Source organism: Apis cerana, linkage group LG6 (assembly GCF_029169275.1).
Source record: "Apis cerana isolate GH-2021 linkage group LG6, AcerK_1.0, whole genome shotgun sequence".
In the NCBI taxonomy this organism is placed as follows: Eukaryota; Metazoa; Arthropoda; class Insecta; order Hymenoptera; family Apidae; genus Apis; species Apis cerana.
The window spans coordinates 5,055,506-5,082,025 of NC_083857.1; the positions used below are offsets into that span (position 1 = coordinate 5,055,506).

General features: G+C 29.5%; 2 protein-coding genes across 6 annotated transcripts in view; one reads left to right on the top strand and one right to left on the bottom strand.

Moving 5' to 3' along the window:
* Positions 1–12,638, top strand: part of LOC107998283 (uncharacterized) — a 65,507-nt gene extending 52,869 nt beyond the window's left edge. For 3 of the 4 annotated variants that reach the window (XM_062076065.1, XM_062076064.1, XM_062076063.1), the window contains 4 exons: positions 566–793; positions 1,633–1,884; positions 7,930–8,060; positions 11,281–12,638. In XM_062076065.1, coding sequence (XP_061932049.1) covers positions 566–793; positions 1,633–1,884; positions 7,930–8,060; positions 11,281–11,391 — 722 coding nt within the window. In that variant the 3' untranslated portion in view covers positions 11,392–12,638. The remainder of the gene's footprint in view (positions 1–565; positions 794–1,632; positions 1,885–7,929; positions 8,061–11,280) is intronic. The other variant, XR_009830022.1, reaches the window with a different exon arrangement.
* Positions 12,639–19,875: 7,237 nt separating this feature from the next.
* The window catches only part of LOC107998282 (fibrillin-2), a 152,549-nt gene continuing 145,904 nt past the window's right edge, over positions 19,876–26,520 (bottom strand). For both annotated transcript variants that reach the window (XM_062076061.1, XM_017057473.3), the window contains one exon: positions 19,876–21,937. In XM_062076061.1, the coding sequence (XP_061932045.1) occupies positions 21,725–21,937 (213 nt within the window). In that variant the 3' untranslated portion in view covers positions 19,876–21,724. The remainder of the gene's footprint in view (positions 21,938–26,520) is intronic.

The window sequence follows — 26,520 nt, forward strand, 5'->3', positions numbered from 1 at the left end:
ATGTAGCAGCCCCACCACGATCGTCATTAACATGCATAATTCGTATATTAGGGTACTAGACATGGGGAATAATAGGAGCAGGCAACGCTTGGGCGATGTCGCGAGATCGACATCTCGGTTACGTCCTTGCTAGACTGGATATTAACGGTGACAGAAATTGCCTTGATTTCGGGGTAAATTCGTGGCAGGGAAAGTCTGGCTAATTGTAAATGGATTAAAGAGATTCACAGATTCGTATCGATGATCGGTGTTCTAAGAATAGGAATCGAATGTTTGACGAATATAAATGTGGTGTTTATAGGTTTCTTTTTTATTTTCATCAAATGATTTCTTTCTATGTAAAAATAATATAACTTGAAGAATTTTTATATTTTATAGAAAATAAGATTCGCGAAATTCACTTAAAAAGCCAATATATTTGACGTACAGAGCGATATTTTTTTCTTATGTCTCGATTTGTCACAGAAGATAAAGGAGGGTTAAAGATATATAAGCTCACGTTTTAAGAAAATGTTCGTTTTCTAATAACACAGCCTTAGGACAGACTTCGATTTTTCTTTTCCAGATATAAATAATGTATCCTGCCCACCGTTGAATCCGGAGGGTCGAGGATATTTAATGTGTTCACGTTTAGCTACTCCAAAGCCATGGAGAGGTAGACGAAGAGTGGCCAATCGACCAGGTACCAAATGTTTCTTGAAGTGTCCCCACGGGTATCAACTTCACGGAGAATACGAATTGACTTGTAGATCGGATGGTTCGTGGGACGGTCCAAAACACGGCGAGTGTGTCAGTAAGTAACAAAATTTATTTCTTTTTTTTTTTTATTTTTTTTTATTTTAAATTTAAAAATTTATCCCGTGTAATTAATTAAAATTGATTTGTACACGGAAGCAAATGTTTATTTAAATTTAAATGATAGCTGTTGAATTTAGGAATATTTAGGAAAATTTCTGAAATTAGGCTTTCTAATCTACTTTTTCGTGAAACGCAGAGTTAGCTTAATAATTAACAATACTGTACTACCAGCTTGAATAATCAAACATGTTGATATGATCAAACATTTGAGTCTCCATATATATTTAGTGTTTGCATAGCATTATCGCAGACTACGTCTTTCCACCATTCTGATTCTAATTAAACACGGGAAATTTGTTGATTTAAAGTAGAAAAATTTATATTTCATTTTAAGAAGAAATAGAAGAAATACGTATAAAATAATGAATTAATAATAAGGATCTAATTTTATTTACTTTAAATTTTATCTTGTAAGAATATTATCAGCACGATATTAAATAATTAAAATTAAAAGTGAAACTCATTGTCAAATAACATCACTATTATTAATATTATTTTAATATATAAGTACATACATATTTACTTTCCCATTTCTTGTACAATCTATCTCACTTCTTCTAACATAAATAGTTTACAACTTGACTCGATCTTCCAAAACTCCATCCATCCCACGAATATAAACCTCTGGAAATAATTCAAAAATATTAAGAATAATTCAATCTCACTGTCACACGTAGTTCAAATTCATGGTTGATCTATATCTTGACTTCTCTTTTATCAACTAACGATGGTATCACTTTTTTAACGATTTCTATCTCTTACCTTTCGTTTCAGGGTACAGCAAGCCTCGTTTAGAGTGCCCGAAAGATGTGATCGCGGAATTGCCACCAGGGAGAGACGAGGCCTTCGTGACGTTCGATCAACCCTCGACAGATCTCGATTGGTTCCGGTACGTTCGATCGAAACCCTCCTGGGGGACCAGGCTGGAGGCTAATCTAACCCCGGGTGTGCATGAGATCACGTTCTTCGCGAGACACCCGGTATCGAAGAAGCAAGCTAGCTGCGTGTTGCGCATCATTGTCAAAGGTGATTAATTGATGGCGTGTGCATGAAATCTTTGCGTGAAATTTAAACTCGGCAATGATAATTGGTAATATTAAAAAAAATTCTATTAATCAATGGGAGTGGATCTTATCCTGGTCGATAGAACGGGGAACGATTAATTTTCCTGGGTTTAAGGGGTTGTCGAGGGTGCGTATAATGATGTATTAATCTTCTTTCGAACGACATTCTGTTTCTGTTTCTGTCCAAATGATAATCCTTTCTTTTTGATATTATCATCGATAGTATTGGTTAATTTTTATTATCAAGTAGAGTAGATTTATAAATAACTTATTATACATATTTAATTAATCGAGATGGATATCGCATGAAAAATCATCTTGAAGAATAATAGAAAGCATCCTTTCCATACGTTATTCGAGAACGATTGATATTTAATAATACGAAAATATTCTTTAAAAACTATTTTTAATTAAAACAGGAAATCCCCGTATAATTTGGTTATTTATCGTAGATAATAATTTGTATTCATTTCATCATCTCCATATTTAAATTTCATTGATCTTACATTTTGAGATACTCGATACATTATCGCTTTAAATCATACTTCGATTAAATCCCTTAAATCGAAGAAACCTCATTTCCTTCGATTCATTTTCAAAACATTCAAAAACCTTCCCTTCCTCTTTTTCCATTCCCCTTTTAATTAACCCTTCCTTCACCTCCCCCTTCTATTTCCACACCACAGCAAAACGAAATCCTTTAAATTGAACGAAGAAACTCACCCCGTCAAGGAAAAATTCCGAAACGACGATCCGAGATGTGGGTCGACGTCAGACCTCTACTTTAGAAGTGGAAGAAGGTTTCGCGTGTTCCTGACTGAAAACCTATTACTGGAATAGCCGTGAGCCCATTCACCCCGCATTTTCTCCCGACTTAATGCGTCATTACGTGTTTTCGCGTCGAGCGTGTCGCTTAAAAAGCTTCCAGTGGCGGTTGCCATTAACACGATCATCCAACGAAAGTTAGACTCTAAGATGCGCGGGAATGCGGTACGTTCTTTCATTAAAATGACCCTTAAAGCGCGGCATTCGATTGTCTCGACTTACCAATGGCGTGGAACAATGAAAACTACAGTCCGTGTTCAACGAGTTAAAAATTAAGTTGTTTCAATGATGAGTTATTATCTTCGGATAATTTATTATTCGAAGGATTATCGCAATTAAAATGATAAAATTTTAATCAATTTTTGAACTCAACTCTGATCGTATATTTCGCCAGATATTTCCAGATAATTTATATTAATTCAATAATCGTATATTATAAAAATATAAAATTGCTTGTCGTATCGCATTTGACAAAAGGCTGATTAGCATGTCAATATAATATAGATTAGAAATAACATTATAGTTTACATTACATAACACCATCAAACAGGTTAACAAGTATGAGAAAAGTGTGTTACATGTAGACAGTGGCTCTAAAAATATGGGACAATTTTAAAAGGAAATATCGTTTACCGTCTCATTTCCTCGAACATGGAACATTATTCCTCCAAGTTTCGAGCAGCCATCCCATGAAAACTCAAAGAAGGAACGTTTCTTCTTCTTGCTTAAGTCTGGACGAAATCTCAGACGGTTTAATTAAATGCGTTTCCGGGATAGGGTTCGCCGCAATGGTGTATAATCTAGGGATCGTTGGCCCAGGAATTAGATTATTCGATGAATCCCCCTCCGAGTGAACGCTCCACTGATTCTTCCTAGAAACCGTTGAATCCCCTAGCGAGAGTGTGCTCCCTTACAACGTTGTTTTTCCCTTGGATCGCGGGCTTTTCGGATTAATGAATATCGAGCAGATATGTAGACGTTTCAGGTAACGTTTTCCGCGTGAATGGATAGGAGAAATGGGGCAACAAATTGGGATGCTGTCGAGCGAACTATGTTGATTGGAATAATTAGGAGGGCGGTTTGAATGAGGGGGCAAGTGTTTGAGTGATTCGCGTGTAGGAGGAATAGATGGATCGGTGTTTCGATAGGTGTATATGCGTTGAGCTTCTTTTGATTCTATTTTGGTAAGTATTTTTCGTCTTTAACGCTATACGTAGAGTTTCTTTTCTTTTTATCTTTTTGACGAGGAACGATTTATAAGAGTTTGAACGATGACGATGATGACGATGAAGTGAAAGGTTATGAAAAACTTAGAAGAAAGAGATTTTTATGTTCTGCGAGGTTGATTAATTTCATAGAATTTACTTAAAATTACCTTTTTAATTTTTTAATTCGTATTGTTTATTTATTACTTAATAATGAAGATATATTGAGATTTCGTTTTATTCATCTCAAAATTATCCATGCTAAAAAATATTTGGAAACAAGTTTTTCTATCGAACACAATATTTGATAACTATTATTCTATCCTTCTCTCCCCAAACTCTTTTCAATCAGTTCTGAATAAATTTAGAATGATACGTAGTATTTCAATCAAAATTATGCCAGCATCGTTTATCATCATCGTCGCGTTTTTAATTAGCGAAGTGTAATTAATAAAACCGAGTCGTCGAATTACACGATTAATAATTTTCAAACATTTCGCGTCGACAAAACTCTCTCGTTTGCTCTCTATCCGTACCAGCTGTAATTCCACCCTTCATTTAACTTTTTCCCTTCTTTCCATTTTTCCTTCGTTGAAATAAAAATGTTTTTGCGTTAAAACGGCATACTTCGCAACGTTGGTAATTAAAAATGGAATTGACTGGGTTTAAAGGGAGAAACGGAATTAAATTGCCGCTTAATCTACATTACTCACAATGATGTGAAAGATGTTTAAAAAATCTATGCAAAATCGTACGCAAAAGATCATTTTTTTGTTTTTCACGTCGACGTTAACGAGCTTCAAATTTAATTTAATGCATGCGAGCGGACGTAATCGTATTTTGTCTTATTAACTGGAAATTAATATCATTTCGAGGCAAACAAGACGTGGAACGTGATCGTTTAATTGCTTTCTCAATATAGACTAACGTTCGTATTGTGCTTGTTTTTATTGAAACAAATTAATTTGATTGAATTGAAATTATTGCCACGATGTCGTGTGTAAATTATGCATTACGTGTAAATATTCGATAAATGGATTTGATTAATCTTTAAAAACTTATTTAATTATGAATTTATTGTAATATTTACCATTTGAAATGTTAAAGTTGTCGAAACAATAATTACTTCTTCATTTTTAATTATCGATTGAAATAAAATAAAATTTTTAGAACAGTGATTAATTCGAACAATTGATCGTATATCAAGCTACTTTTGTTTTTATTAAACAAACTAAATTTATTATTAAATAAAGATAATATTTCTTGATTTTCGGAGATTATTTTCTAATGTTTATTTCAATAAAAAATACTTCATATAACATATTTTTCTCTATAAAAATAATTTCGTTTAAAATATGAATACATACGATCAATTTTCTCAATCATTGCAGACATTTTTCTTTTTTAATTGTTAATTAACTGCGAATGAAAAAAGAATTGAAGAGATAATAATCATTTTTTCACGTTTTATTTGTCAATCGATCAGTTGCAGATGAAAAAAGAATCCAATTACAGAAACGATAATTGCTTATCTATTTTTCATTTATTTCTCAGTTATTCACAGATTAAAAAAATTATAGCCATCATCTCTTTTGTGAAACGTTCCAAAAAGTTATTCGTTTCTTTAATCTTAATATTCAAATTTCTTCGCTATATCTATATGAAAAGCATCATACGTGGAATAATAAAAAAAAAAAAAAAAAAAACGATTTACTGTATAACGATGATCACGCAAGCAAACCGTTATTCTTTTCTTATCTCGAAAAGAGAAGGTAAATAAAAAAGAATGAAATATAATAGTCTATCTAACCCGGAATGAAGTTGCCATAAATGCAAAAATCCATAGTTACGTGGAAGACATGCAACGAATATATTTTACTGCATGTGTTTTATATCACAAGGATTAGATTTTCCAGCTTTTAATGAAAGCGCGCATATTTTATAATACTGTCCAACTTCATAATTATACATGGATAAGAAAAAAAAGGAAAAATGAAAAAATTGTTCATTTTCGAAGGAATTCAAGTATCGTGAAATTTTAAAAAGAAGTTTTCTCGAGAGTAATTGGATTTGAGAAACCATCTCTTTAGATTTCCATTTAGATGGAATTAGGATTTCTAATGTTTTTTACATTTCTTATTAATATTCCTGAAAATAATAACAATCCATTAATGAAATAACAATGATACAAAATGATAATTTGCTTAACAGGTAATCTTTCTCTCTCATAACTTTTTCTAATTTCTTTAATCCGTGTCTTATTCCTTAAAACGTATGTATTGGTACGTATTGGTATAAAAAGAGATTGATATCTTATTTTCCATATTTTTCATTACATTATCGTAATGCTACTATCAGAATTCTTTGTCGGAATATTTTGTAAAAGTCATTGATCAAGCATATCATACTTAAGCGTTAATAAGCTCTTTTATTCGCCAATATCCGAATCGATTAAATCTCTCGATAACTACACACATCTAATTCGCGTCCAATCGTCATATTATCCATCGCGTATAACGCAAGATTAATTCAGCGGATGACAACGTGAATTGCTATAATTCATGCAACATTAACGATTCGCTTTCTAAAGTAATTAAACGCGTTAATATTACAAGTGATCTTTCCGCAAACTGTGCTTGTTTCCTCTCACCGCGCAACAGTTTATTCCGGTTTGGCGTAAATTGAACGTAAAATATAATTTGCGAAATATTTCGCATACCATTATACGCACGAATGTCGCGTAACGTACTAGAATTATTTCATTTTTGCGTATTATGCCTTTAGGATGTGTGATATAATGGATGGACAGAAGGTAATTCCAAGAATGAGTTATGGATATCTAATTTTTCATTTATATATGTTTTGGTTCAGTAAAAATTTTTGATTAGAAATATTAAGAAATTTTAGAAAAGGGGATGAGAAGCTGTTGCACGAAGAAAATTACTTTGTCAGAATTTGGAGTATGAATTAATAAATAAATATATCAAATAGTAATGATCCAAATTTGAAAATTTAAAAAAAAGGAGAGAGAGAAAGAAAAATACTTAAATACCTGAGTATGGATGATAAAATGATTCCCGCGCAAATGAACACATTCTAGGGAAAACAGAATTCTAGATTTCAAGTTTCATACGATCTATTGGCTATCTCGTTAATTTTAACGCAAACCTTGACGTCCATACATTTTCCACCCTGTTCAAATATCGAGGTTTCCATCGTAATTCAACGAAACTTGCCAACTATCCTCAAAATAGGATGTAACGTGGGTTTTTCATTGCCCGATGTCCGAATAAATGGATTCGCGATGATCCACATCGCTCTCGAGACCTAATTTACCGGAACTAATTAAACGTAATCTGATGAAGTTTCTTCCCCCTTGACGTTTTTAATGCTCCATGATTTACGAAGGGAAATGCGTTGCGTTGAAATCGTTTATTTAGCGTGGGTAAAGAGAAGACGAGAATTTCAAAACACACGATGATTTCAACTTGCTATTCCTAACGATCCCTTCCCTATTATTAATTAAGTAATCAACATGTGGAATAATAATGTAGGGATTAATATTGGATGTTGTGGTTGAGTTGGATTTTAATATACGTGATTTTTGCAGGCAAGGATTGATATATACAATTTTAAAATTGTAGAATGTGCTGCCAGATGGCGCGACGTTATCGATACAAATGCATATTTCTGTACATATGCATTGAAATCATTTATGAAAAAAAAAAAGAAACTTCTATAGATTCTAACGTGCAAAATTATTTTATCAAATTATACCCTCAATTTTGAATGAAATTTCGAACTCTCTCTATGTACATCCGCTATAATCGTAAAAGATAGAAGGGAGGGTTGAATTTGAACGTATTCAAGGAGACACGTCGCTTATATCCTTTATAATCCTTTATTCTCTATTCGAAACGAGTCGTCCGCTCCTAAGCGGAGGAAAGGTCTTCTGATTGGATTTTATCGCGTTTCAGGAGGTGAGGCGCCAAAAGTTAAAGACTGTCCGAACGACATAGAGGTCACGGGGAGAAATGGGACAGCGATTACGTGGACCGAGCCAATTTTCACGGACAACGTGAAGGTGACCCGGATTAGGAGCAACGAGGTCAGTGTTAATTATAAAGCACTTAATTTCTTAACGATGTTCGATCATACCGCGATATATTGTCGAATGTGTGTCACGTTCGTTATTAGGTTGATGCCTGCTGGAGAATATGTTATAGGTTCTACATAGACTTTGGACTTCTTCGTTTGTACTAATCATGAAGATTTATACGAGTATAGCTTCAGTATGTTTCAATTATATAAGATGTTGATGAGACAGATTCGAAGGGTCGATTTTAAAGGCCAAAGGAAGCTGAAAAGTTGGTCATCCATTACTTATAAGGAATTAGAAGTTTTGTGTTAGATAAAGGGAGATAGAATAAAACAGTTTTGTTTCACTGATAATTTTTTTTTTTTTTTATAGTGAAATAATTAAGCTTCAAGCTGAAATTTATTACGTGTCAGGTTTGTATAGTAACTTTTGGTTTTAGATTAATTTAATTAGTATAGTTCGATAAATGATATTTGTTGATTATTAATTACATTTTATTAGATAATTGTATTATTACATTTCTGTTTTATCCATTATGAAAATAATTCTAGCTTGTAATAATAATTAGATTTTACTTTGTTAGTTATGTTGAAAAATTGTATCAACTCAACTGGGATGTTTTTCTTTCATGAGAAAAGATTTAATTTTAGAAATTTAGCGATGTTTTTTTACGTAATTACGTTTTTACGTAATTCAACATTAAAAATTTATATATTCACACGGATAACGAGTATAATAAAAATGAATAAATTACAAAATTGGTTATAATATATTATATATATTTAATTTTTATAAAAAAGAATTCACATTGACAAATTTAGTGTATAATATATTCATAATTCAAATTTAATTTTATGCTTGCATTATTAAAAAAAAATAATAATAATAAAAAATCTTTTAATTAAATTAAACGTCAAGATTAAAAAACTCAAAAATTTAAAGTTTTGAAATGACACACAGGATATATCGACAACAGATCATTTATCGATTTTTGAGTCTCTTTGTTTCATTCCACTTTATTTAATAATGGCGTGAAACGTTTCTCTTGTTCAGCAATCGCATGAATCTCGATCAGTGTGAAATTCCATGCGGTTTTTATTAATTTCATACGCATCGCAGCTTTATAGTCGATCCAATTGATGAAGCTTCATAGGAATTAATCAAAGAATTTGAGAATATTTCGTTGAATATTCCTGGAATCTTTCGAAGATTGCATTAATTAAAAAAAAAAACTACATTCATATATGCTCATTTGAATTCATGCTTTGCACGAATATCATTATCTATTTTAGATTTATTATGCTGTGCGACAAAAATAGAAGAAAGAAAAGAGGAAATTTATTTTTAGTTATTTTGATAACTTTTTTTTTGTCTTTTCTTTCATTTTTATTATCACGAATCTAAAAAAATTTTTCTTCATTATTATAAATCTTTGCATTTCATCTTTGCCAAGATTATTTTTCATTTTTCTTTTTTAATATTGTAGAATATTGTTTCTTTGTATGTCAATGAGTGAATTTTTAAGAAATTTCGTTATAACAGGAACATCATACATTCTTTTCGTAATTTGCTTTAATATTTCATATCAATATTATTATTTCATATAGTGTGATGAAATTTAATCTTGTACTGCATAAATTAATTTTTATTTCTTAATAGATTTTTTATTTACATATATGAATTTTAAAGATATTATCTGTTTCATATAAACAGGTTTTTTGTACTAAACACGAAGGATATTCTCATTTGCATAAATAATGATAAAACTGAATACATGAATTCAAAGTTATAAAGACAGTGGATTGGAACAAACAGGAAGTATCAATATTTAAAAATTAAATTACTTAATAAATAGTTCTCAAAAAAAATGCAGTTAATATTGGAAAAAGACAGAATATTTATATTCTCGATTGAAGAATAACACCAATAAATATTAAAAAGAAAAAAAACAAATTCTTTTGATCATAGAATATATTGTATTCAAAAAAAAAGTTTGTATCGCACGAGGAACAAAAGAGGAATGGAAAAATATTTGGCAGGCTAGATATGATTCGATCATAACAATATCGACATGATTCATCTAAGGAATGACAGTTTTCATTATCTATTAAATCGATGTGTCATAGTAATCGATGTCGATTTGACCTCGTCGGTTTAGAATAGCTCGCAGAGCAAACTGTAGAAAGTTTGACGAGAATTTAAACTGCGTTGTAGAAAGTTTATGTGGAGAATCCATGTTTCTATGCAAATATCGTGTAACAATTTTGTTTACAAACTAACTTGGTAATGGTAAATCGTGTTTTACGATTAAGTAACATTGTAGAGAGAATATGAAGCTGCCTTAATACCGGCCACCCTTTATTCTTTTTACACGCATTCTAAACCTTCTTTCGTGCTTCAAGGTGGATTCAATTGAATTAAACCGCAGCTGAAACACGAGCAAATGTGTGTAAGGATAAAAGAGAATACAGAAAAAAATTATTTTTTCAGAAAATGAAATATTGCTTTGCGAAATGGTTACAGAATAAGTTAGTAAATAGTTCTTATTTTTCTTTACAAATTTTTTCGAGTGGGAATTTTTATTTTAAGTTGTGATTATGACTCAAAATTTTTCCAAATTTAAAAATCTCCAATTATTTTTTTAAACGCGTAAAAATTTCTCTTATCATCTAATATTCATTTTATATTTTACACATTTCTTTTTATGAACATAATTTTCGTTTATAATTTCTAATAAATGAATATCTGATTTATGAACAGTCACCGGGAATTCATTAATTCATAGGCAAGAGTTACATGATTAAAACAACTTATTCAATTTGCAAACGTAACTAATTCATTAGTCATTTTAAATTTATATAAAATTATAGAATGTTAGAAAAATACATAATAAACGAAAACATGTTTTATTTTATACTTTTTTAAAAACGATATGAAATCATACGAAATAGAATATTTTTAAACTATTTCTACGATTTATTAATTATAATCAAATACATTAACCATTATAAAATATAAAATATAATGGTATTCTATTGGAGAAACATTTGGAAAATTTACAAGATATTATAAGAAAAGTATATAAATAAAATAAATATTAAAAGCAATATAAAGTTTACGAATTTAATTTAAAAAAAACAGTGAGTATTTCTCGTTTGTACAATCTTAAATTAAACATGATATTATTATCTATTATTAACCACTCCATATATCTTTTCCTATGTTTCAGAGTCCAGGACGACGTTTCGACGTCGGTGGCCACAGAGTGGAGTACGAGGCGAGCGATGAAGCAGGTTGGTCGAGCAAGTGCGTGTTCACCGTGGTCCTTCGCCAGGAGTGAGGCGGAAATTCGTCGACGATCAGGTGAGCGCGAGAACAAGGAAGAAGGAAGAGGAACAACGGAGCGAAAGAAGGAATCCAGGTAAAAGGGGGGGAAAAGGTAGCAGCAGGCTGGAAGAGCAACGATAAGGTAATATAAATGGAAATGCTCTGGACTCATGCGCGTCGTATTCTTCGCGTGCGTAATGGATTCCGTTTTATTCGAAAGGTTAAACGTGAATGAGACACGAACATGTCTTGTCGCGATATTCGTGATATACACACGAGTGTGTGCACACGTGGAAATTTGTTCGTTTTAACGTTTGAAAAAGTGATTGGATATTATCCTATTTGGCGGGATTAGAAGATGATTTAAATTTGGAAATATGTTTCCAAATTTGGGGGATTCTTTTCTTTTTATTGTTTATGAATTAGTTTGAAAAAAGAATTATAATTTTTCGTTTGGAATAATATTTAAAAAAAAACATACATTTATATATGGAAATATATGTAATTAGAAAGATGGTTGGAAAGTTTAAAAATTGCTTTTGGGATCTTTCTTTCAGAGGGATTGGAATTTTTATTATCTTATTAATTATCCCATTAAGATTTTCACATTTGGGATTTTTATAATGTTTTTGATTATCCAAAGCGTGGATATAAATTTCTTTTTGTGAAAATACTGTTAATATTTTACGTACTGATTTTATTTTCTTTTGTTCTTATTATAATAATCATTATTTTTTTTTTTTTTTAGCATTATTTTTCTCCTTCGATTATTTAATATAGAACGATTATTAATATACACGATTCAAAAAGTTTAATAGAATCGTTATCGTACAATATCGACAAAGATGATCTCAAGAATAATGATTAATATCCTTGTTACTCATAATTCTTTGATGATTATTGCCAATATCTGAATTCCCTAGTCTCCATAGTTTCGCAAACATTTATTTGTTAATGGTGTACCAATCATCTAAAATATTTTATAATCTCTATCACGCTCAAAGGTTTTTCATTTTGAAACACTTGGAATGTTATAGCGAAAAATATTATTCCAGTGGATAATATAATGTTATATTCGACCAGTATCTTCATCCTATTAAAGTTTAGAAGTGGAGCACTTAAGAAATGAAAGATGGTGAAGTGTGAATCATCCCATTCGTCAAAATGCAATTAAATTTTTATCCACGTCTATACATGTATATGTCGATGATTATGAAAGTGGTTTAAATAAAAAAAAACTTCATCTGTTTATTTAATTTATATCGAGTTGATTTGCTCTATAAAATAGAATAATATTATTTTTTAAAAATGGTTGAAAATTGAATAGCAAAATGTGACGTGGAAAGTATATTTTTTAACGATGACGATTGTAAAAATCGGAATATTTTAAAGAAAAGCATACTAAAAAAAGTATGCTAAAAAAAGCTAGTCACAGATAGCTAGTTAGGTCTCCAAAATAACTTCGATACATTCTTAAATCATAAAATGAGTATACACTTGGCATGAAAAATAATTTAATAAAATAATTATTTAGTTGAATCAAAAGTAATCTAATAATAAACTGGTTACATAACATCGTAATATAATCTGCAAATAAAAGAGGGTAATATCTAGGCTATGACGAGTCAATATCTCATTTTCGTAATTAGCGCCATATATACGAACGTATTCGAAGTATTTCATTCGAGTAAAGTGTCTCGTCGATCTTCGCGGTTGACTTTTCAGACCTTTCAACGATCCACAGGTTTTCCTATCGCACTCTCACCCTTTCCTCCTCTCCTTTCTTTCACATCTTTCTCATTATCTTGACTCATACATGATTCCAACTAGCCACATAGAATCTAAATAATTTATATCAATCCACGAATCAATCAATCTCGATTATCACGATCATGATCAATATGCCACCTAGGAGACCTAGAAATGTCGAGAAAATACGCGTACATTCTCCGGCGCTACTTGTCACTTGGAGCGAAATTACGAGCCAGTTGTTGCGTGACCAGCGTGCACGATATGCCAAGGACAAAAGGGAAAAAGGAAGAATGAAGGGCAATGGTCCATAGATCCATAGACGGTAAAAAAGTGGAAATCTATAGGGAATTCCGTGCAAATCTGAAATCCAGTGCGCGTTGGTGGAACAAGTTTCAATGATTACCAGATCTGACCGAAATCTGGCATTGTAACGGATGCGGAGATTTAACGTTCGTTTCTTTTCACGGTACAACGATCGCGAATTTGTCGAACGAAACGAGATTCGATTCGCGTGGAACGAATTCGAGTTGATCCTCTCTTCCTCCTTCCTCGTCACACTGTCGTGTTAATCGTCGATCGTCGATTAAAATTTTACCGGGGTGAACAATGTCCGTGCCGGTTAAACGAAACTGGTCCCGATTAATTTCAAAATTGGACGCTTCGTCGAATGCATTTTCACGCGGCTTGCAGCTGACAGGCCGGAACAACGATAGTTTTAATCCTGTCCGGCAGAGGGTGTTAAAGGACGGCCCCTCGGCAATCGGCCACGAAATGAAACGGATTTATGGAAATTACAAAGTTTACGCTGTGTCAAAGCCCGTCGAGTCGAGTTATGAGTTCCATTGACCGAGAACCGCAATTAATGAAAATCTTTTAATTAGTCGTCAGTTATGTTTTATATTTATTTCGTATAGAAATATTTTTGATCGTTGCCTTTCACAACTTATTTTTGCGGACACATCGTTTTGAATTTTCAACAAATTATATTTGCGTTTCAACTGCAACTACATGGTACGTTTATTTTTATCATGAGAATGTAATTTTTATTTGAATACCTCGTTATTTAATAATAAGTCGTGGATTTATTTGTCTCTTTTTTTGTTATCAAGTTACAAATATAATTTTTAATTTTTTTTGCACAATTAATCAAATATTTATTAGTGAATTTTGACAAACCACAAGTTGCCACAAGTTGTTAGTAACTTTTCTTGTATGGTAATAATAAATTGGATAATGTAAAATAAATAAAGTTCTTGCAAATTGTAAAATAGTTAATAATCTTGATTTTAAAATTATGAAGTTATAACAATTGTTTGTGCAAAGATAAAAAACAAAGATAAAAGATCATAATCTACAACTTATCGCTTGTCTATTCACTAATGCTAATTAATGATAAATTATATCTACTGTGTTTCAATTATACACAAATTTTAATTTTTTAATTAGGTTTAAACTTGTTTTCATTTTTGAAAGAGTGAATCTTGAGTTTTTCAGGAGATAATTTTATTTGTTACCTCGCAAACACATTTTTACAGTATTTTCAAATTTAGCATTTTTTATTTATTTTTTATTTCCAAAAGAAGTTTACGTCAAAATTATAAATGCATAAGATAAATATAATTGCGATTTTTCGCTAGCTTCTTTGAATACGAACCCTCATGATTTTTGTCAAAAAATTCTCGACGGGACTCGTATTTGCATTTCTATTTCTTTGTATGATTTTTTTTTACTGGTATATCGTAGTAGTATTATTTTATCATATGTTATCACATAAATTACATGTTATATATTTTTTTATAGATTAATACCGTATTTTGAATAGATATTAATTGTTAAAAAAAATTTAATCCCGTAGTAAATAATAATGGTCAATAAACATAAAGCTATGTGCTATATAATTAAAAATAAAAACAAATATAATAGTAATTTTTCTTTAAAGTTATAAAATAATTATTTCTTATTTTTGATATATCTTATATATTTTCAATATTTATAAAAATATAGTTTCATCAAAAAGTAAGGTACATAGAGCTATGCTGTTGGTTCTATAGTCATGATTTTTAGTTAAATAATATAATTTTTATTCACGTACCAATAGCATGTTTTGTTAAAAATCGTATATTATCGTTTGTTTTAAAATTTATTATTATTTATTATCGTTAGTTGAATTATTTATTCTTTCTAATTAACTATGGGAAGGGGTGGGTAAACATTGTATAAAGTATGTTTAGATCATTAAAATTCTTCGAAAACTAATGTATATGATTATGTTATTATAGTTTTATCATATGTAACTAAAAAAATTCATATGATGAATAGTTTTTTTGATATAATGCTTGATGAAATGGAAATTTTGATATGTAAGTGAGGTTTTATCGAACATCCTATTATTAGTATTGCTATTATCTTTTAGAGTGTTTGCAATGAATAATTAATGAAATATTCCTACACAGATATAGAACGATCTTTTGTAATATTATAATTCATATGTAAAATTAAATCCTATAAATAATGAACTTCGTGAAATTAATTTCGTTTTACATTTAAAATTAAAAAAGAAAAGAAAAAATAGTATTTTATCTTCGTTGCTTTTTTTTTTTTTCTTAAATAACACTTGGATACTTTATTGATAAAATCGACTTTATTGTCCTCTTTGATCTTCATCGTATCTTCATAAATGAGAGCACTCGAATCGTCAAAGAATACGTACAGAGCATGATAAAGTAATATTCGTGCGAATATGGGAGTATAGTTAAAGTAGTATTTTAGTCTGAGAAATTCAAAAATTTGATCTCAACTTTTTCATATATATGTATGATTTTGAAAATGTAAAAGTTTCAAAATATTAAATTTTAAATATTTTTTAATCAAGATATCTCTAATATTTCCTTTTCACATTTAAATAAATGAATTCAATCAGCGTTCAATTTTTATTTTATATAATAAATAAATTTTTCTTATTTATCAAAATTCACTTGAAGATAAATATCTAGACCAAAATACTCCTTTAAAGCGTTTCATCCCTCAAGATCCGTTCATTGAAACGATTTCTTAGCTTCCACGAAACGTATTGCGAAATTTTCATTGAAAATCGACGTGGTATTAATTCTCCACACTTTAATACCATCTCGTTGCAAATGAAAGACGCGATTAAACTATCGATCAGATGAAAATAAAAAAAGATTAGGTTTTTCTTTTGTGCATCGTAATTTTTGTTTCACGAACAGTATCTTCGTTTTAGAATGAAATTAGCATAATAGATGATGTTCAGGACGTGAGAGGATTTCGATCGACCGAAATAACGTCGATGTTTAAGGCCATAAATATAGAGAGATTTCAGATTTATTATGGAGAACATATAAATAATTTTCATGAGAATGAAAGGACAGTTTTAGAAGAAGATGATTAATTCTTAAATTGGAATATCGTGAAATATTTATTTTAAGAAAAGCATGAATAGTTTAATTAGTAGAAAATTGATTTCTCAAAGTAGATTATACTTATTTTTGTATATAGAATTTATATATATTTATTAAAAAGAGGAAAATGGTTCCAATTGATTTTATTTGATCTTTAAAATTATAGAGTAATGAATTATTACAAAAACTAGGTATAAATTAATTTTTAATTATTTCAAAGGAAACAATTTGATATTAACAATCTTGAAGATGCAATTAAAATAACAATTCAATAAATTCAAATTGATTATGAAAAAGTTAAAATATCAAGAAGAATTAAGAGACAAAATATAAATGAATCTACATTCTTCTAATTTAAAAATTCGATTGTTTTAAATTATTAACAAATCATTAAATTTTATTTTCATATTTTTAAAATTTATATTTTTAGTTTTTTTGTAAATTATCAAATAATGAACGCTTTGGTTATTAATGATATTCCATTTTAAGACTTAAATCATTCTGTTAAGCTTGAATCAAAGCATGGTATGAAGATTATTAATCGAGATTACCGATTAAATCACTTTGATTAATTAATAAGCATAGGGACAATATATGATAAATGTAATTAGAGGTCACCAAAAGTTTGTGATACCTTCAATTATATCGATAAGCGTTGTCTGCGTTTGAAATCGTAATTTTTAGAACGAAATAAAGAAAACGAGTCGAGAGAAAATATCTTTTTCCTTTATTTCCATCATAAACAATCGTCGATGATCACGGAGCCCCCAAAAAAATATATTTATAATCAAGTACCTTCGAATAATCAAATTTCGTTATAACAAATAATATTTTCAAAATTTTTCTTTATAATGAAACGACCAATGGAAACAAAAATTAAATATATACCTTTGTGATTTATATAAAAAAAGGTTTGAATATGATGTATCGATAGAATTTTTTATAAGAAACGAGTTTTGTTGAAATCAATGGATTTTTTTAAGGAGATCATTGAAAATGTTCTAATTGTGTAGTGTACATTTAACTTAATGTAAGATAAAAGTAAGACATTGTTTTATATATTTTTGTTTTTAAGCAAATAAGATAACAAATTTACGCATTTATTTATTCACATAAGATTATTTATATATTTTTATTATTTTATTCGGGTTATCATATTCCATTTACAACAAATTACACACTTTGCCAAAATTTTTACTACATAATATATTCATCATATGTATCCTTCAAAATCATTTAATTCTGCTAATAAAATTTCGACCAATCTTCGACTATCTCATAGTTGCATCTCTTACCTTCCACTCGAGTTGCAAAGAGTATCTTGAGTATCTTTTACTTCAACAAGCTAGCTAAAATTAATTAGAAATAGCAAAGTTGCAAGAATATATTTCGGAGAACAACTTAAATATTTTATCCATCTGTCAAAAGCAAATTCTTGGCGCAGGTTATGCTTCTATGTTCACATGAACCAAATTCACGTGCATTAATGTACAATCAGGGTACGTGGTTAACGTGTAGTGTCCCAGACGATGCTTCTGTCATCGCCAGATTTCTGCTTCCCTGAATAACATTGTCGCGAAGGTAGTAAATACTTAACAAGCACGCTGTTAGACAATAGGCTATTAAGAATCTGGATGGTAAGTGGCAAGAATGTATACATGTACACTCGGGGAAGAATTAATACACGGATGGTTTCGCTTAGTGTTCGCCATGACAATTTTGCACTTCTTGTTTTTTTTCTTCGTTTTTGTTTTATTCGACGTTTACTTTTATAGTCGAAGTATAATTTGTTGGAAGAAATCGATTAGACAAGGTAAAATTGTCGTTAGACGATGAAGTGACTTATTGTTTGTCATAGAATCGTTAAGAATAATTTTTATAGAATGATGATTATATTATGTAGGAAGTTGTTCTGAAGTATTCTTTTCTTATATTTAATTATTAATGGTAAGGAATGAATATGAGGTAAGAATACATGTGGAGATTTTTATAAGAAAACGTTAACAGATTTTATTTTTCTTCTATCTAATAATATTTTATTTTAAAAATAAAATAAATATATTTTAAATAATCGGCAATTTTATTCTTGAAATAAAATTCTATAATAAAAATTCATTTATAATATAATCTTATACATATCTCTTATTAACAATAATTCAATAATTTATGTACGTAAAACGGCTTGTTCTCTAAAAAAAAAAAAACAACATAACTTTTATTTAAATTATTATTTTTTTAAATTATTATCGTTCACGATTTATAAATGTTTAAATCAGAACAGAATAAAAGAGACGATCTCTTCCAAGAGAAAAAATAATGCAAACCGAAATACGATAAGATTCTTTGCTTAATGCACGTAACAATTCAAATCGCACGTTTCTCTCTTAGTAATATACATAAAAATCTCCATCTATCATTCTACAGTAAACATTTCATTTGCATTTCACACCTCGCATAAATATCGCATTGCTTCATTAATGACGCGATCACGGTGTTCCTAGATGTTACGCTATTCCTGTTACGCAACCTCTTTCTACTTTCCATAGGAGGTTGTATAGCTGATGGAATAATTGGCCATCATTAACACAGGGATATTGACTGCATTAGACCTCGTCTATTGTCGATCCATACACGGCTATTAAACGAATAGCTCGATAAATTTGTTAGATATAAGGATACCAGGCAACGTGTGTAATTTTCTTTAACGTGTGTTGCACGATATAATCGAAAAAAGCTCTTGATAAAAAGGTTGTAATTGCGAGCGTTAATTAGTCAGAATGGAATATCGTGTTGTTGATGTTCAACACGAGTTTGTATTCTTGCAATTTCGCTTGGAAAATTAGATAAACGATTAAACTTTGAATTGAAAGCGTTCCTTTGAGAATGTTGATGCTTCTAGAACTCTCTTCAATTGAAAATTGATAATAATAAAAAAATTATTCGATCAAAAATTGAGGAAGAAACAGACCAATATTTTATCACTAATAATAAAATTTGCAGAGCATTAATCGATCAAAAAAATTTTTAAAGTTGTAAAATATAAAGAACGTTCTTTAAAATAGAAAAAGAGGAAAAGAAATATATTACCTCTCCTCAACAAAATCAATAAATCATCGAGTAACACTGTACCAAATGTTCCTCTTCATAGCAATCTAAGTTGCAGTTTGTGCTCGATGTGTGCGTTCTTTGTCTCATTTTTAAACGAGGGTATGCTCCGTGATCGACGACGTCGATGGAACGGAAATTACCAATAAAAAAAATAAATAAACTGTTAGAGTTTAAGGATTATAATTGAAAAAAAATGGAAAAATAGAAGAACGATTGAATGTAAGCGAACATTCGTTTATTATTTATTAATACCCCTCCATGCCACTCGCATATCATTGTTAAGGAATAACGTTTGATTACCATCGTAACATTACAATAAAATAAATGTATAAAATTTATGTATCGAATACATGTATGTATATAATATGTATATTACAAAGAATAAGATTAAAAAAAAAAAAATACTTAGTAAAAAGAAATACCCGAATTCCTCTTCTGAGTTTTCTTTTTTTTCTCTCTCTCTTTCTTTTCTAATTTCTTAAAAACTTATCATTAATTATACTATGAAAAAGGCAGTGCTGGATGGCGATGTTTCTTTTAAGGTAATTAAGCTTGACCCAGCAAAAGTGAAATTTTTAATGAATATGACCAAGTATATATAGATAACAAAATACACAAAGAGATGTTCATTTTGAAAAATTTAAAAAATTTTTCTTCCGTGTATATTTTAATAGAGATTATAATAATTTAATAGTATTCTGAAATATTTGATTAATTATTATGTAGATAATACATACTGATTTCAAAAAAGTGTATAGATATAATTTTCAATATTTAATGAAGAAAAATAATAAAGAACAACAATCAAAAGAAAAAAATGATTCAAGCTTTTTCCTCCGATTTCTAGAAATGTTAAAGCATTTAGTTATGAGAATTATTGAATTAAAATTAAATTTTTAATGAACTTTTCGAAATTATTTTACTTCATTGTTTCATGATCTCGTATAATAGGATCTTGGAAGAATTTTGATTAAGGCACGTAAATAGTTTCAATTTAAGACACTTAGCTTCTCTTCGTTGATTTAATCGGCTATAATAGAGATCATAAACATTACAAATTAAGATATTTCACAAATCTCTGACTTGTTTTCTTTCATTCTTTGATTTTACTTTCTTCAAAAAATTTTCACTTTGCTTGGTCAAGTTGTAGTAAGTAATAAGTATAGTTTATAAAAAGTAGAATGAATGTACAAATATATTTTTCATATGGTATTTTGAAATTCGTAGTCTTTTTTTTCGTAGATGAATCTTTGAACTTGTGATGTCAATAATTATTATATTATCAAGAATTCGTAAAAAAGAATAAAGAAAAAAAGTTTATAATTTATTGGCGATGAAAGATGATATTCGTTATTTAATGAAATTAAATATCGGAGAATTAAATTGGGAATTGTACACAATTTAAGAGTTGCAGCAAAATACGTCACGAAGTAAAAACAGAATAGAAATTTTGCTTAAAAGCAGTTGAAGAAGTGTAATTGATTTTAATCGTTTCAAAGTTAACAATACAAGAATAAAAATAATATAAAGTTAATTAACTTTCGAGTTCACGATTGTCAGAAAAGTAGGTTAAGAGCATTAGTCCGTACAAAGTTAATTACAAGTAACTTGTAGTAGATATCTGTTCTATAAAATTGGAATGGAAATAAGCGGATTTTTTTGGATTCCACAATTTTTTAAGTAATCCAATTATTAATAAAAAAAAAGGAAAAAAAAACATAACCCATCTTCTATCACCAATCAATTGAACGCTTCGATTCCCTTAAATTCGAATCGTTTCAAATCTTCGTTTGAAATTCGCGTGGACGACGCGTGGTTGAACTGCGCAAAAGTTTGAAAAAAATCATCAAAGATCATCGATCATTCGAAAATCATCGTCTCGAGGCAAAAGAAGGAAATGATGGTACAGATCGAAATCGATTCGATTTTAATTAGACTTAATTAAAAGCGAGGAACGAACTTTGTAACGCCTCCTTTCCACCTTCTCATTTCCTCCTTATCCCCCACTTCTTTCGACGTGAGGAACTCTTGACATAATTTATGCGCGAGCCGCTCTCTCTTCAATAGTTAAATTACTTTCGGCTTTATTGCGGCCCTCGTTGGGTGGAAGAACAATCGGTGGCCGATTCTTTTACACGCAGCATTTACGCCGCGGCAATATTCTCGTCTCGACACGGCCTCTACCGTAATGAGCCATCGGTGAAGATTGCTCAGTCCTCGAGGAACGTCGCTGTTGTTGCTCGCGCAGCTGTTGGAGCTGATACTGTCTCGAGTGCTGATCTGTGAACAGAATCGTCTTGGTAAGCTGGGTATTCTGACTATATAGTCCGAGCCAGACGTTGGCTAAGTCAAGGTTGTGGTTCACGAAGCTTCCCCCATTCCGTCAGCATTGCAATGGAGGGGATGGTTGGTAAGGAAGATATAATTACTTGTTGTATTAGACTGATGGAAAAGTTGTGTCGGTTATTGATTCTGATAAGCAAAGTAAGCAATTTCAAATGAGTTGAATATTTTTGTTTATGATAAATTTTACGATGGATGATGTTTCACGATAGAGGAATATTTTAATCCCTTCTGAAGTTAGAGATCAATTTAAATTATATAATAAAATGTTTCTATTTTCGGGTTTAATTTATTGTTTATTTTATAGTTTATTATAAAGGGATTAATAAAGCAATTATTATTATTTATATTGGGTTATAAGCAATTTAAGTTTGCATTAGGTGGAGAGAGATGGAGTTAATGTAAGTAGATTGTTTCAATTTACTTCCATCTTCGCAAATTTAAATTGTATAATAAATAAAACTTAACCAACATTTTTGTATATCAACTTTTGCACAGAAATGTTTTATAAATATGTTAACGTCATAAATATAAAGAAGATATACAAATATAACTATTTTTAAAGAAAAAATTTTTCCCTTTTTTCTAAAATAAATATTAAATATGCTTTTTGATATGTTAATATATATATAGAATGAAGTAAGAAACACTGTGTTTCTTTTCGAGATCGATATTTCAAAGTATAGAAATAAAATGTCCATTTTATCTTATATCTTGAGCAAATCTATTGATCGACAAACGAGCGACGTGATACACAACTCATTGATAGTTGTGACAAAAAGCGATCTTAACAGTCAATTGGTACACTAGGAAATGGATATTGCCCTGTCAAGCTTTATCGATAGTTTCTAGTGTTAGTTTAACTCAAGCAATCTCTTGTAAGTTCGTGTATAGCGTTACAAATGTCGTGATGTAGAATAGAATATCGTGTCTATCATTGCCGTTCAAACTATTAGAATACTTTTCCAGATGATCTAATGCATAAGGTATATTGAATTCCTATGTCACAATTGGTGATGCGATTACATCAATTCTGGAATATGACCGAATTGAAAATCTAGGAATTTTATAATGACAATAAAAATGTAAATTAAGAAAAGGATAAAAAATTAAATCAAGAATTTTCTAATAAAAATTTTAAGACGAAGGGAAATGAGAGGAAATAAAAAGATATATTTAAATATATCTAATTTTTTAAATTATTGTTAAAAAGATATTCCAATTTAAACTTTTCGTTATCGCTCTATTTATTAAATAGAAATGAATTTATAAAAATGATAAATATATATTTTTAATATATATGAATATTAAGAGTTATCAAAATAAGTAATTATTTTAGGAGATCGTTTTGAGTAAATTAAGAAATATAAATGAAGAAAGTTTTAAGGAAATTAATATTATCTCGAATAAATTTATGGTTACTTTGAAGTATTTTATTTATCTAATTGCCTTAAAGAAATTAAAATTAATTTACTTCTTTCGTAAAGGATTTTTTAGATTATAAAAAATTATCAAAAAATGATAGGGAAAAAAAAGGTTCAACATATACACGTAACAGCATAAACAAATAAATATGAAAATAAATAAGTGAATTAAATTCAAAAAAAGTTTTATATGCAATCTTCTTTATCTCTTCCCTTTTATCAAGAGAAAGATCGAAACCAGCTTATATGAACATGTAGGATATTAACTTCTTGCTACTGTAATAGCACTTAGAGAAATGTATCGATATCGTAAATTAGTTTGTTCAGAGTTTTATGTGGAATTTATAGGAAGAAAAAGGAAGAAAGTATTTATTTTCTTACTTCTTACTTCTATTTTTTAGTTTTTCTTTTTTGTATTTTTATATAAAAATATTATGTTAAATTATATATCATCATCATTTGTTCATAAATTTAGATATAACTTATTTTATCGATAAATTATATTTTATCTAATAGGATATATTTTCTATGCATATATATTAATTTCTTAATTACTTAGTTCTTAATGAAATCCACTCTTTAATCCAAATTTAACTTCATGATTTTTCTATTTTATATTTCCTTGTAATTCAGTTCACACAAGAATAAACGTTCTCTTATCCTTTATTTGTAATCGATGAAAAACGTGCGGTTTCCGATCTGGAAGATAAAATTGCAATGTCGCTAGAGACCGCTAGTGTCGGTGTGAAACGACTGTGATGACGATGCCGACAGCAAGAAGTCGCGTGACCCGAATATCGTTAATAGCACCGTGGTAAACCCTTCTGAAGCGAAATTGCGTACTGCATCCGGACACGGGAATATAAATCAGCTGTTCCACGACTTCCGTAAATGCGCTCGCGCGCGAGAATATTAATCAATGTCACTCGAATCTCGACACATTTTCTTAATCGGCCCGCTTACACCAGTTACGTATCTAAATTGTTTCGCGTGAACCCATTTCGAATATTGTCACTTGAAGAATTTCTCAAAACGAAGAATTTACTATTTGTTACAATAATTTTTTTGATTTATATCATACATTGGAGAATTGGCAATAATTTATTGCGTTTATTTGTAGTTTATAAGATCTTTTTCGAAGATCGTTCGTTTTCATTTAATGGTAGTATGTAGTAAATTATTTTTTTCTTAACTTTTGATTAAATATTAAAATTATAGTTACGGAAATAGTGCAATTTCCTGTAAATGTCACGAATGCTAAATGCTTCGTGATGAAGTATGTTTCAATGTTGTTATATTTAATTGAAACAACTTAATAAATAATGGAACAATTATAAGTCTTCAACTATTCTCTAAAAAATTTTAAAAAGTTTCATGAAGGTAAAATCTTAATTCTACTTCACTTTTCTTAGTTTATAACGAAATCTCGAATATCTCATTTAGAAACGAGACTCGTTTCCGGTCTCAAAACTTCTGGGAATTGCTAAAAGAAAATCACGGGGTCAGCCTGAACGGTTAAGTGCCGTGTCGTAAAACTTAAACGAGATTGCAGAGTATCACGATACAAAGATTGGCAAGTTAATGTCATCGTGGAAAATTGGATCGTGTGTATATGTGTCTCATGGATAGTTCACGTCTCGTCATCAGTGACGTTCTCTTTTCTTATTATGAATCATTAATAGCAGGCACGTCGAGTCGACGGTGACAACACGAAATGCATAAATCACTAAAAGAATACTTGGACTCGTTTAACGAATCTCGTAGATTTAACGACGAGGAATGAAGTTCATGCAGAAGTACTTTAAATTTTTTTGTCATTTTGTCCCCAATCTTTCAGATTAAGTTAGTATATATTTATAGACGGTTTTTGTGAAATTAATTCTGGAATTGCAAGAATTTTAAAAGTTTTTTGAAACAATAGATATAATATTTGTCTGTTGTGTTATAGTATATGTTATGTTTGGGACTACGTTAATTGTTCATTGCTTTGGTTCTTTCGAAAATAATAAAATAATGAATGGATTGTTATAATTTTCCATATTATTATACGGCACTTTTTCACTTAATAGGTTTAAGAAATTCTTAAACCTATTAAAAATTAGATACGATTTATCTTTAGTTCGAATTTTCAATTTCTTTAATTAATGTATTATTCTAATATCGAAAGGGAAATTTGTTTACTGATGTAACCTAGTTGCATCACTTGTAACTCTAACGATGATTTGACTACGAATATGTAATAAATTTTGCATATTCTTTGTTAATATATTGTAGTATCGAAATATTGAAATTATTTGAAAATAAATGAATAGTAATAGAATGTTATTATTTAAAATCATTTGAAATTTTATGAAATAGAATATAGAATAACTATAGAAAATTCTATTTATTGATTATAAATTGTTTTCTCGATTAAATCGAATTTGTTCAACACTATAGATTTTATATAACAGATTAAACGTAAAATTCTGTTAATAGGTTAAAATTTTTTTTTAAAAATTCGAATTATCGATGCATTCTGTGAATTCTATAGGATAGAAATTTTCAAAAAACCAGAGTTGAGAGACAAAGAGAGGGAAAATATCAAATCCTATATTGTATTCGTAATACAATTGAGAAACAATTTTTAGTTGTCCATAGTAAAATAAAAATTTGTTTATTTTTAACTCCTACAGGAAGAACAATATCTTAAGTTATTAAATTCGAATACAGTTCTCAAAGGGCTTTTATAATTATTTTCTTACTTTGTTTTTTTAGAGAGAAAATATTTAATTAAAAATAGCAACAAATAAATATTTAATGCTTGCATTACATTAATGTATTGAGGAAGAACAGCTATAAACTTACCACGAGATTATTATCATAAATTATACCCCAACTGTCTAAATGTCTTAATTAAAATGGTAACAGGTGCGAGACCTTTCGATCATCCTTTATCTAAATTCTCTTCCAACACTTCCCTTCGACCATATTCTCTTAACCAGACGTTCAATTTCTCATTTATGATACTCACTAGATCCTCACTATGATTTAATTTAAAACAAAATATCCTTATTTATTAATCCTAAAAAAACAAAAAAAAAAAAAGAACAGCAT